Below are 13675 nucleotides of genomic sequence, written 5' to 3'. Positions count from 1 at the left end.
AGTCCCGGTGCCGGTAGCAGTCCCGGTGCGGTGCGGTGCCCGCCGCCGGTGGGAGCGAGGCTCGAGCGCCGCCCCGGCCGCAGGGGCGGGACCACCTGGTGGCGGGGAAGGCGGGGGCGGGGCCTCGCGCCGAGCGTCCCGGTGCGGGGGGGTGCCGGTGAGTGTCCTTCCCTCCCGGTACCGAGCACGGGAGCGCAGCCGGGCTGGACTCGCCCGGACCCGCCGCCGCCGCCAACGGCAACGCCGAGGCACCGCCCACCGCCCGCGCGGGGTCGCGGCTCATGGAATGTTGGGGCTCGGGGGGAACACCGCGTTCGAACGGTCCCCGCGCGCCGGGGGCGGGGCGGCACCCACCCCACCGGGGTGCTCCATCCGACCTGGCCTGGAACAGCTCCAGGGCTGGGGCATCCTCAGCTGCTCCGGCCAGCCTGCGCCGCTGCCTCTCCACACGCCCGGGGAAGCATCTCATCCTAATATCCAATCTAAGTGTCCCCTCTTTCACTTTAAAGCCATCGCCCCCTTTTCTCATCCCTATCCGCCCGTGAAAATGTCACTCCCTCTTTTTTAAATATGTCAACAGCAAAAGCCACCCCAGAATTCACGCTTTTTCGTTACTGGATGAGGATGAGCACCCCATAAGCAGGTACACAGACAAGGCAAAGATGTTCAATGCCTTCTTCACTTCAGCTTTCAACACCAGTCATAGGCTCTAGGGGTCCCTGAGCTGGAGGACCGTGGCTGTGAGAATGATAAACTCCCAGTCAATCTCAAACTTGTGCAGGATCCACTGTCCCAGCTGAATCCCTTTATAGGGATGGTATATGGGGCCTTATGGAATTCATCCAAGAGTACTCAAAAGAGCTGGTGGATGTCATCATGAGACTTCTCTCTATTACTTTTGAACTGCCATCGGAATCTGGAGAGATCCCACTTGACTGGAAACTGGCAAGCATTTTCCCAGTTTTCTGAAAGGGCAATAGGGATGATCCTGAGCATGATAGGCCTGTCAGTCACATTTCAGTGCCTGGTAAAATTATGGACGAAGATTATTCTGAGACTTATGGAAAAATAGCTGAAGGACAATGCAGGCATCAGTCACAGCCAGCACAAGTTCATGAGGGGAGAGTTCTGCTTGAGAAACTTAATTTCCTTTAAGGACAAGGTGACTCAAGTAGTTGATCTAAGGAAGCCTTGATACAAAATTTGAGTTCAGTAAAGCTTTCAATACTGTCTCTCCCAGGATTCTTCTGGACAGAATGTCCAGCACACAGATGGATAAATACGTCATGCAGTGGGTGGCTTACAGGTAGGGTTACAGTGAATGGGGTTACATCACACTGATGACCGGTCACTAGTAGGGTTCTGCAGAGCTCCATTTTATGGGCAATGCTCTTCAAATCTTCATGAACAACTTGGATGCAAGACTCAAAGATACACTAAGTTTGCCAACATATCTGAAGCAAAGGAGCTTTATCAGCAGACCCCCCCCCGACTAGGCAGCCTGTATCAGATGCCAAACACAGGCTGTCTTTTGCTGGTCCTGTCCTTGATTTTTACCCACAGGCTCTCAACTTCTGCATGGCTGTTACTCAGGGGCAGCTCTTCACTATCACTTCCTTATAAGAGTCCAACACCCCTGCCCCTCCTTCCCACCCTCTTCTGAAATCTTGTAGCCCTCCATTGCAGTTTTCCAGCTGTGTGATGCATCTGTTTCTTTGATAGCAATTATGTCATAGTTTTGTAATTACACCAGGGTTTCCAGCTCCTCTTGCTTGTTACCCATGCTGCACGCTTTGGTGTGGAGATACTTCAGCTGGGGACCTCTTTGCCGCTTGGGAGGAGCCCTGTCTAATAATTCCTTTGAGATGATTTATGGGTATTACCCTGTTGCTTCCTAACGTGTTGGTGTTTCCTGGCTCCTCTCTAACACCCAGAAATACAACCCCATTCCCAGCTCAATATAATTTCAAGCTCTGCCCCCTTCCTCTTGCCCACCCTCAGCCCATTTCCCCCCCAAACCACAACCAGACCCAGAACCGTCCAGAACTGACATCCAACCTCAGCCTCACAGCAGCTCCATGCCCCCAGGGGTGGCCTCTGGCCTCCCACTACCCAGTGGGATACTGGCACGCTCCATCCAGGAGGTCCCAGCCTCACCTGCTCCACAGAGCTGCCATTTAATTCAAAGAGAAACATCTAGAAAGCATCTCCCCCTTATCAGCCTTGTGCTTGGGGCAACAGCAGGACAATCCCCCCCTCCCCTCCAAAGTCAAGCCCCACAGCCCCCCAAGGAAAGGAGAGCATTGCACCCACTGTGTCCTGGGTTTATTTACACCACAACCTCTGTGTGGGTGGGCAGGGAGGGATACTGAGCAGCCCACCCCAGGGCAGCCCACCCCTGGGCCGATTCAAAGGCAAGGCAGGCAGCGAGGCAGCAGCACAGGGAAAGGAGCAGGGAGCTGGCCCAGGAGAACCGGGCTCTGGCTCCCTCGGCACTACAGACGTAAGCAAGCCCCAGCATCAGGGGGCTGGGGAAGAGGCGGGGGTCACTTTTAGCAGCAAACGCCTCATTTCCCTCCAAGGCAGCAGGGAGGACAGTTGCATGTGATGGAGCAGGACTAGTGCTCAGGCAGTTAAACAAAAAAACAAAGAAATAAAAAGGCAGAGGGTGAAGCGAAGAAACACGGACAACAGCTCTTCTGCCCTGCAGAGCACAGAGTTAAACCGAGGGTCAGGATGCTCTGCCTTCCCTCCTCTCGGCACAGCAGCAGCTCCAGGCACAGCCTTCCCAGTGTGCCCAGTGCCAGGCACAGCCCTGGCCACTGACAGAGCCCCTGGCGTGCCCCTGGCCATGCACACCAGGCTCCTGCTCCCACGCTGTCCTTCCACCCGGCCCCGGGAGGGGAGAGCAGTTCAGGTGGCAGTTTGATGGCATGGCTGACGGTCCATGTGGGCAGCAGCGTCCTCAGCGCTCTGCCAGGCACAGTTGGGATGGATGCCGAGGTGGCTGAGCTTTGCCCTCCAGCCCCCGGCGCAGTCTGGCTCCCACCTCCCTTATAGGAAACCCTCCTTCCGGAACTGCTCCTTCAGGATGTCTCTGTACTGGTCAAAGCCACCCTCGATACGTGTCACGGTGCCGTTCTCACACACCCACAGCTCCTGGCACACGAGGCGGATGAAGCGTTCATCATGGGACACCAGGATTATACCACCCTGTCAATAAACAAGGGGGAAAATTGGGAACTTAGTGCAGCACAACTCAGGTGCATGGAGATCTTGTGCCTCTGTCCAGCCTGTGCCCAGTACTTCAGGTTTCCATCTACTCCAGGTAAAACTGAACAGTATTTTACTGGCAGGGAGCTCATCCCAGCCTTTACTCTCTTTAGGGGGACAGACAGATCACCTATGGAGGAGCCATGTGCAGTAATAACATTTTAATCTCCACTCTCAGAAGGCAAGTGCAAGATTTGTTACTGGCTCTCCAAGTCTCCAGCACCTTCAAGGATGGAGAATCCACACAAAGTCAGTAACAGTGAAAAGGTGTCTGGGTAAGGCCCTGAGCAGCCTCAGCTAAGCTTTTCTGTCACAGGGAAACTGCCTCAACCTAAGCAACAACCAGTGAGATCCAGGTTGATCACTGTGGAATCTGGAGGCTGAGCCTTTGGAGATCAGGAATAAAACGTGCCTAAGGAAGATCTGAGCAGTCCCAAGGCAGGGCTGGAAGCTGCACACAGCATGTGGAAAGTCAAAGTGTAGGTGAGGATGGGACAAGGTGCTCTCTGGGCTGCTACTGCCTCTCTCAGCCACTCCTAGCCAAAGCCATCAAGTAAAGAATAACCACCAGGATAGATAGCTAAGGCAGAAATATGACTCATTTCCCAAATTCTGTCCTAGAATTGAAGTTACTGCTGGTACTTCACCATCCACCAAGTAACTTGAGCTGGAGGCTGCAGGAGGTGCTAGAAAAACGAGATGTTGCTGGGAGAACCTTACCCGGAACTTATTCAATGCCTTTGCCAGTGCCTCAATGGTCTCCATGTCCAGGTGATTTGTTGGCTCATCCAGGATGTAGAAGTTTGGACTGGAAGAGAAGACAGCTCTGAGGATGCACTGAAACAGGCTCAGGCTGGGTCTGCATCCTGACTGCTGCTTTAGATGCTTAGAGCCACAGCCACCAGCATGTGCCTGGCCCCAGGATTGGTGCTGCCCAGTCCCAGGGACACCTCTTATCCCGCAAAGCAGTGGGAGAAAACCACCTGCCCCTTTCCACACAGTCTCCCCAGGGTGACACCTCCCTCCCCACAAAAACCCCTGAGGACAAGGCTTCTGTGGAGTAGCAGGAAGTCCCTGGATGCCTGCCTTCCTCCCGGTGAAGCAAGCTCCAAGGATGGAACCATGCAAAAATTAACAGCATTTGAGAGAGTATTACCAGGGCATAGTCATCTGGGCAAAGGCCACACGACTCTTCTGACCCCCGGACAGGCTGGCCACAGGACGCACGGCCAGCTCTCCGGAGATGCCGTAGCTCCCCAGCTGATGCCGGTACTCCTCCTCCGTCTTCCCTGCAGGATCATGTCACAACACAGCTATGGCACAGTTGTGACACAGGGTCACAGCTGGGCAGCCTCTGCCACACCAGCAAACAGCAGTTCAGCAGCACTTCCAGGCAATTCCCTCCTATGCAGGGGATTTGCAGAGAAACCCTGACTGACACAGTCAGGACAGGGGCTGCAGGGCTGGTGAGTGACACCAAGTAATGCTACTCCCAAGTCCCTGTCACCGTGTCAAGTAATGGAAAAGGGAACCAGAGGTTTTGGCAGCTGGGAAAGGGGGATCCACTGCTCATCCTATGAGTAGGAAAGCAGCTCATCTGCCCCCAAAACTTGGCACCAGCCTGAGATCTGCAGACTACCAGCTACCCTTGCTTCTCATGGCTGATGATCTGAACTTGGCTGGTACAAAAGGAGTTATTCCAGTACTGGCAATGACCCTTAAGCACTGATGGGACAGAGCCTTCTGCTCAGGACCATGGACAAATCAATGCTTTTCCATGCACAGGAAAGGAAACCTTGGGGATCAACAAAGACTCACCTGGGAACTTTTTTGCCAATAACTCTACAGCACTGATATTTAAGTCTAGTTGATCCACATGGTGCTGGCTGAAATAACCGATCTTTAGGTTTCTGCAGAATGAGAAGAGGGATTGGGAGCTGGTACCAGACCATACAACCACAGCATTCATAGCTGCAGTGCCATAAGGGGGCACATGTGTGGGTGTGCTGAACTGTTGCTCAAGCAGCCACTGCTCCAAAGCCCAGCCCAGGAGCACCCCAGCTGCACCATTCCTCCCCATCCCCCAGCCCTTCCAACCAGGTACCTGTGAGCATGTCTGATCCCCCTGACTGGTGCCAGCTCCCCCATTAAGATCTTTAGCATGGTTGACTTGCCAGCTCCGTTTTCCCCAACCTAGAGAAGTAGCAGCAGCATTGGATAATGTGAAATCCATGAAGGCACTTCGGAGAGGGGGGCAGTGATCAGGGAATTTCAGTTCTTGCAGATGATGAGGGGGAGCAGGACAGAGCATAAATGGTGACTTCAGCTACCAGGAAGCTGCATTCCTATCATTGACAAGTAGCACTGGCAGCAGTGGCAGATGTTCCCTCCCCAACCCTCAAGCCTAAGATTACTCGGCCCCAGACTCATCTGCAAGCACAGTGTCTGCTGCCCCATTCAATGTTGCATGGCCCCCACTACATGCTGCTGTCATCTAACAGGAGTTGTACATGGATGCAGTCTCTTCTCAGAGGTATCCATTGAAATTCTAAATGGTACTAGGAAAAATATTCCAGTGCTCCTCAAAACGAGGATGATCAAATGCTGTGATGAGACCCAGAAGAATGGAAGAAACAGTCCTCCCTGGAAACATCCAGAATTCAAGTGGACAAGGACCTGAGCAACCTGTCCTATAATCAAAACTATCCCTGCTTTCAGCAGGGTCCTCCCAAGGTCCCTCGCAGCCTCCATTATTCTGCAATCCCACATACCACACAGATGCGGGACTCCAGGTCGGCAGAGACGGAGAGGGAATGAAAGATGTAGTGACTTGGCTCATAATAGAAGTCTACTTCATCCAGCTGCAGGATTGGGGGGGAGAACTTCTCAAAGCCATCGGGGAACCTGAGAAGGCAGGAAGAGGTGAGAGATGGCCAGGAACTTCAGAGACTCCCAGCTACCCGGAACAAGCTCTGTAACCCCCCAGGTGACAAGGAGGGCTCCCTACCCTGCAGGGCCTCAGGGAAGGAAGGTCACGAGAAGGCAACAAAGACCTGCAGCCTTCACCCCAGGAAGGAACCCAGCCTGAGCGAGGGGACCTCTCTGGTGCCCCTGTCAGAGTACAACTGGCCTACACAAAGGGGTGGTTGTCCCAGCTGGACAGGACCTTGGAGCAGCTTATGTCAGAAATGGAGCCAGGTGCCCTCCAAACAATGGCTCAGGGGACACTTACCTGATGATCACCTCAGATTCCTTGTCCACAGGTTTCAGCACTGGCCTGCAAGAAGAGGAGACATATAACCAAGGTGCTCTGCACTGTGGGTCTGCTCCCACACCAGAAGCCCAGGTAGAGTCTTTAGCTCTGTGACACCTTACCCAAACCAAAGCCTCTGGACCAGAGACAGGCACCCAAAAAGCCCAAACCACAAGTGTATCTGCCAGGTACCCTGGGAACCTCCACCTCTTCCCATGAGCACTGCCCCTTTCCCACCTCCAGAGAGGATCAGGATAGGCACTCACAGCTTCTCCAACAGCTTGAGCTTGCTCTGGACTTGGGACGCCCGGTTGGCGTTGTAGCGGAAGCGGTCAATGAAAACCTGCGGGAGAGAAAACGCCAAGTCCCCTTCAACACCAGCAACCCTACTCCACTGCCAAACCTACAGTAATACAACCACTAAGGCAGAGAGAAAGGGACAAGACTGGGAGAAAATGCCCCAGCTCCTGGGGGCATTTCCCAGTACCTGGATGTGCTCACGGTACTGCTGCTGGGCTTCATACTCTCGTTGCTGGTTCTTCAGCCGCTCCTCCTTGATCTTCATGAAATTCTCAAAGTCCCCACGGTACATGTCCAGCCGCTGCGAGTGCAGGTGGATGATGTCCGTGGCCACCGCGTTCAGGAAGTTCCTGTCGTGGGACACCACGAGGATGGTCGACTGCCAGGTCTGGAGGAGACAAGAGGCAGGCCTGAGCACCAGAGCACAGGGGTTGGTCCCACCATTCAGGGAGGTGAGGACATCTCCCTCCCTCACCCTTTCTTTGTATCAAGGCCTTCTGCCACCCCCCTACCTGTAGGTAGCTCTCCAGCCACAAAATTGCCCTCACATCCAGCATGTTCGTTGGCTCTGAGGGAACGGGAAAAGGCACTGAGGTCAGGAGGGATAGGGCTGGCTGGATTATATTCTTTTTCCCCATAGGAAAGCCTTGTGATCTGTGCTGGGGCAGAAAGAGCCCATATGGAAACCTCCACCAGCTCAGGGGACTCATGTTGAGGGTGTGATGCAGTGTGCACATGGAGGCTGAGGCTCAGGCAGGGATGCTCCCCCCACTCCACATCAATACCCAGACTCTGGTGCCTCACAGCAGCATCTCACCCAGATTCCCTACACAACCTGGGCATGCTCTGCAGTGAAGGGACTTCACCCAGCACAGAATGGCAGCCAGGGTGCATTCCAGGGACTGGCAAGGGGAAAGGAACAAAACTTGGGGCAGGATGACATGCAGACCACCTGGTTGAAGCACAGGGCAAGGCTCTGCTGAGCACAGTGAGAGCTGCTGCCCAGGCAGATTTCCCCTTGCCACTGCTGCCAACCGTGCTGCCAGGCCAGTCTGTCACACAGGGCTATTTTGAGCAGGCAGATAAAGGCCATGGCATGTTCCCAACCCCAGGAAGGGCACAGCACTGTCAGAGGGGGACTCACAGTATCAACTTACCATCCAGCAGAAGGAGATCTGGCCTGGGGAAAACAAGACATGGGTATCAGAAGCAGACGGAGTACAGGGTCAGTGAAGAGTGTCTCATCACACACACAGCTGCAGTGCCTCCAACACCCCACCCCAAGAGCCTGGGTTGACAGGACCCCCAGGCAGCACCCCTGCACCTCACAGCATGGACAACAAGGAGGCTTAACCCCATAATGAAGGCCTGAACACCAACCTGGCAAACAGGGCTCTGGCTAAGGCCAGTCTCATTCTCCAGCCTCCAGAAAACTCTCTGAGAAGAGAAGATGCAGAGAGAGGTTACTGTTCAACACAGAACTATTCTGTGTTTGCCTGCGTGAAGGATTCCTGCTCCCCTGCAGCTCTTTTGGTTCTGCTGTCACCCAGAGGCCACTTGTCCCTGCAGAGATTTCAGGCATAGCACAAGATCTGCGGTCCAGCAGGAATGTGGCAGGACACCACAGGCACCCCCAGGGTAGGACACCGCATTGGACAGGCAAGAATAGATCCTTGCTCTTTCTTACAGCCACAGCAGTGCCTGGGGGCTCAACTGGAACATCTCCCCAGCCCCATCACTGCCTCACTGCCCAAAGTTTGGAAACTTACTTGGTTGTCTGTTGTTGCATCTTTGCATTAAAGCCCAGCCCAGCAAGAATGACAGATGCCCTGGGGAAAAGGGGAGAGAATTGGAATCCAGCTACAGCATCCAACGGCAGAGCACAGTCCGAGGTCTCAGACCCACAACCACCAAGGGAACTCTGCTATATACTTTAAAGCCATTCTGCTGCAGGAAAACTTCCCTGCATACCCAAGTGAAGAACTTGGCTAGTAAATGCAGCCCAGCAGGGCAAAGTATCCACATGAAGTCCCAAGAGACTTGCAAGGAATTTTCATCTCTTTGGCCAGGAAGAGAGTTATGTCACCACTAACATCCCAAAAATGATCCCCAGCACCAGGAACCTAGGGAGGTTGGAGAGCAGCAGCAGCAGCAGCAGCAGCAAAATACAAGCCATTTGGGGCAAAATAAGTCCCTCCAGCTTCAGAAGAAAGCTCAACTATTCCTAAACCAGCAAAGCTGTGACAGAGAAGAGACAAGAAGTATAGCAGGGAAAATCCCATCCCCACATGCTGGATCCCAGGGCTGCAGCATACCCCAAACCACTGCTCAGGTCTGGCCATGCCAATACACAGTGGTGCTCACAGGGCTTTCTCACCTTGCTGGGGCCTTGTCTGCCTCAATCTCCTCCAGCTTAGCATAGATCTCCGATAGTCTGGCACCTTCTGTCCCTTCTCCCCTAGGGCAGAAAAAGGAGGAGTGTGTGGGACTCACTAAGTTAGGGTTTGAGTGCTGGGGGAGGCTGATCTCCCCAGGTAGGACTAAGGTGGGCAAAATACAGCCCACCCTGCCAGAGCCTTTCTTTGGAAGGGAGAGACCTCAGAATGAGACCTCGTGGTAAAGAGGCCACAGCAGGGCTGGAAATCCAGGGGACTACCTCACCTGCCAGCACTGATCTTGGCTGTCAGGTCCCTCTCCTCCCGCAGCAGGCTCTCACGAGTGGTGTCACACTCCAGCACACTCTGCAGTGCTGGTGTCTCATCCCCTGCCACCTCCTGCTCCACATGCAGGATGCTGATGTGTGAGGGGATGCGCAGACTCTGGCTGGCAATCATCTTCAGCAGCGTGGTCTTCCCCAGCCCGTTCCTGCCCACCAGCCCGTAGCGCCGCCCAAAAGCCAGATTCAGGTCTGCTCCCGTCAGCAGGACACTGAAACAAGGGAACAGGCAGGTGCCTGGTCAGACTGTCCCATGAAGAGGACAGCCACCTGCCCCTGGTGTATTTCAGGCTGTGCTGCAATCAAGTAAAAATCAGGCTTCTCCTGCCCAAAGCCAGTAGGGTCACTGCCTACCTTGCTTCCTGATCTTTGCCACACACTTTGTAATTTCTCAACTGCTCTCTAATCCAGTCTCAATCTCCCATGGTCCAAAATCCCAGCCAGGGTCTGTCCCACATCCCCAGCGCACTCACCGCTCACCGAAGGACACATCGAAGTTCTCGATGCGCACATCATACGACTTGTTCTTGCCTGATGACTCCATGCGAGTCTCCTTCTTGCTGGAAGCTTGGCTGGCAGACGCCTCCTCAAGGACTCTGCGGACAGGCAGAACACAGAGAGGGGGCTCAACAGGAAAGCTCTGGTACAGCCAGATCCCAGCCATGCTCAGCAGAGCAGGATGGGAATGTTCAAAGCACCCTGCATACTCACACTGGGCCAGATGACTTCAGGGAATCCCGCTCCAGCCTCTTGTCCTGCTTGGCTTTCAGCCTGGCTTCCGCCTTCTCCAGTTTCTTGGCATTCACCATCTGGGACACAGAACAGAGTTTGAAGAAGAGAGAGCATCTTCAGGAAAACCCCCAAAAGTCCTGCTCCAGAGAAAAGATCAATCAACCTCTCAAGCCTGGAAGAAAGGGAGGGAGGAAGGACAAGGAAACTGGGACAGATTCTAACGTATTTTGAGGAGGCTAATCAGGCCAGAAAGCTACCTCAGGAACGAAGTCCTAAATCGACAGCTCATACACATGTTTTGCCCCAGCAATGCAGATATTTTGGCTGACCCTATCGTACAGTTGGTTTCTGTAGTTCTAGGGACCTGGATCAGCCAAGTCACTTTAACAGCAGCAACCTGCCATCCCACCTCTTCTGGTATACCCTGCACCTATCCTTGAAGTGCACCATGAGGTGTTTCCCTTCCCAACTCGTTAAATGTTAGCCAGTTTGGAACAAACTCTTCGTGAGCAATGGATCAGAGACAAAAAGCATTTAATTAACCCTGAAAGCAAGAAGGCGCCAAGTGTTTTAACCTGGCTTCTGGTCTTGGCCAGGCTTTCAGGCCACTCCAGCTTATTCCTGCATAGAATCAAATATTTGTGGCTGACCGAGAACACTCCTAGATATTTCTAGGCAACTCAGCAGGCACTGGAGCATGTTACAGACCTGCATGCCAGACTGAAAAGTGTCTTGTTGCTAGTGCTGTGACCCCACACCTACAAAGTCACTCTGTAAACTATACCCAGCTTTCTCAATCTCCTAGTAAGACGTCCTCCAAAGCTTGACAGGCTTCCCAAGGCCTTCTCTGAATTGTCTCCAATTTTTCTGAAGATCCTTCTTTTGAGTTGCAGACACGAGAGCTGGAAAGTGATCCAGCCTCAACAACTCTGGAGCCAAAACCAGCCAGAGCTGCCAGTTTTTGCTTAAGACTCCCGTTCAGACATGTGGGATAACGATAGATCTCAGCCTCTAAGTGAAGGGTTCTCATCCTCAACATGTTAATCCAAGGAAAGGGAGCTCTGTGAGAGACCAGCCTGGCAAAGACACTGCACACACTGTACAGATACTGCTGATCTTGCTTTGTGGATGTACAGCTGCACCTCACCCATGTTCAGACTTTGGGACATTCAACTCAGACAGCAAGCCAGGTTGTTCCTGAGCAGCTACACATTCCATCAATACAGATGTCCTGACTTCCTCAGGTCATGGACTGGAACTACTTCCAAACTCCTCTGCTCTTGATCTTATTTCCCAAACCACAACAATCTACTCCTGGCTCTAGAGCTGGGCTTACAACGTCCCTGCAGCAGCTCTCTGCTAACTTCCCACCTGTAACAGCCCCCTCCTGCCATTATTCAGGGCTTTACCCCTCACTGAATATTCAAGATGTCATCCAGGGACATCTTATTTTCTCAATCAAAGGCCTTGCTGTAGGAGCCAAAGGTCCTCACAAAAGTCAGAGCTCACTAAGAAATTAAAGCAAAATAGATCTTGTCAGATTAATAAGTTGCTAACTCATGTTAGCAGAGAAGGAGCCTCTTCACCAGACCAAGGTCAAGAGTTTCCCAAATGACAGAGAGCCTCACAAGGAGGAGCAGTACCCCCTGAAGCTCGACTCCTAGCCAGGAAGCTGCCTGCCTCAGCTGCTCTCCAAGGGCAACCTGGACTGAAGCAGGGCAGGGCAGGGCACTGCAGCCCCACGTGTCAGCTGCTCGAACAAGGAAGGGCACAGCCCTCACTTACCGAGGTCTGGCCTCTCTTCAGCAACAGCCCCGGCAGCAGATCTGCACCGGTGTCGCCTGCAAGGGAGATGGCGGGGTTTGGGTTGGTGAGCACGTGCAGCAGGGAGGCTCCGCAAAGTCCTGCCTTAATGACCACCCAAGCACAGACACGACTGATCCCTCTCCCGACAGGACGTGGGGACCACCTCGACCTTCACCCCAACTTACCCCGTGAGCACTGCTGCCCACGGTTCAGCAGCAGAATGAGAATGAGATGTGTGCCTATGAGGGAGAGCCTGAGGCTCCTCTCCCCAAGGTCAGGTGAGCATACCCGGCGCCCCGAGCCCCTCTGAGCTCCAGCACCCCGACGGCAGGACGTGAGCCGAGGGCATCACTCACCATATCCATCAGTTATCTGGGAAAGCTGGATGGGGGCATCCAGCAGCACCTGGCTGCAGCGCTGGGCTTGGCCCTCGTCCCTACGGAGAGGAGGAGAAGGGTAAGGTGCATGAGTGGGGTGAGGGGGTGCGGGGGGACGCCGGGTGCCCTTACAGCTGCAGGGTGTTGAAGAGGCGCTGGCAGATCTCCCTGATGGCGCCGTCGTCCTTGGTGTCCTGCGACACCTCCCGCAGCAGTTCGCCCACCGCCTCCTCCAGCTCGTCCACCGACTCGAAGTCCGCCCCGCTGCCGTGCAGGATCCCTGCGGGCACACGGCGCCGGCGCTGCACACCCCGCCGCTGTCGCGACAGGTGGCACCCTCCCGGTCCCCCTACCCCACCCCTCCCCAGCCGCCTGTCGCCACAGCGGGGAGGTGTCGCGACATGCGGCGCCGCGGGAGGCCGAGCCACAGCGGGCAGGCGGGAGCCGCTCACCCGTCACGTAAGCGAAGAGCTCGCCGTCCAAGTCGGGGAACTCGGAGCGGAGGATGTCGGCGCAGGACGCCATGGCGGGGCGAGCCCGCCCCGCGGAGCCGCCGCCGCTCGAAGCCGGAAAGGACGGCGAGCGCTGCCGGGAAGGAGGCGGGCGGCCGCCATGGCGCGAGGGCCGCCGGGAGATGTAGTCCAGGCCCGACTACGCCTGCGCACTACGGCCCCAGGAGTGGAGAACCTAGCGCCACGTGCTGGGACAGCGGCACCGGGAGCGATCGGGACGGGCCCAAAACCCGGTCAGTCCCTGCTTGTCCTGTCGCCCAGGGAAAGAGGCTTTGGGAGGGCTTCGAATTTTTTCTCTCTTTCTTTTGAAAACAGAATTTCTGCTTTTAAACTACAGTCAAGACACTGCAGGTTGGGATTTAGGTTTGAATTTTTTCATCCACCGATGGGGAATGCCCACTTGGGACACCCTCACCTGCTCACAGACTGAAGGCAGAGGGGCTGAGAAAAAGGTCCTATCCAGCTGTTCAGCAGTTGTTGCATCCCTCAGCTAGCCCACACAGCACCCACCCTGGCCCCCACCACCAAAAGCCAAGTTAAAAGGAGAAATGGCTTTTGAGATTTTTTTCAGGTGCAAACAAGGAAAGATGACCACGATTCTCTTAAGCCTGGCTGGGACAGAGGAGCCGGACTGACAGGGGGCTGGGACACACTCCACAGAGTTCAGTTCATCCCAGCTGCAGCCCCAAGGAAAGTCCAGAACATC

General features: G+C 54.6%; 1 protein-coding gene across 2 annotated transcripts; it reads right to left on the bottom strand.

The window, feature by feature from the left end:
- Positions 1-2303: 2303 nt before the first annotated feature.
- Positions 2304-13044, bottom strand: ABCF3 (ATP binding cassette subfamily F member 3). 2 transcript variants are annotated; one of them, XM_015637575.3, is made up of 21 exons: positions 12910-13044; positions 12590-12737; positions 12437-12516; positions 12060-12115; positions 10254-10351; positions 10016-10138; positions 9488-9754; positions 9204-9284; positions 8596-8655; positions 8207-8263; positions 7984-8006; positions 7339-7394; positions 7014-7214; positions 6793-6869; positions 6506-6550; positions 6045-6177; positions 5378-5466; positions 5092-5183; positions 4430-4562; positions 3994-4081; positions 2304-3213 (listed from the first exon to the last, which is right to left on the bottom strand). In XM_015637575.3, the coding sequence occupies exons 1-21, from the start codon at positions 12980-12982 to the stop codon at positions 3055-3057; spliced, it is 2139 nt and encodes a 712-aa protein (XP_015493061.1). In that variant the 5' UTR covers positions 12983-13044; the 3' UTR covers positions 2304-3054. The 2 variants fall into 2 exon arrangements, 1 of the variants encoding a protein (XP_015493061.1); XR_002002076.2 differs by lacking the exon at positions 5378-5466 and having other exon boundaries at positions 3100-3213.
- Between the last annotated feature and the right edge of the window lie 631 nt (positions 13045-13675).

Source organism: Parus major, chromosome 9 (assembly GCF_001522545.3).
Source record: "Parus major isolate Abel chromosome 9, Parus_major1.1, whole genome shotgun sequence".
NCBI lineage: Eukaryota > Metazoa > Chordata > Aves > Passeriformes > Paridae > Parus > Parus major.
This window is presented reverse-complemented; position numbering and strand designations above follow the sequence as displayed.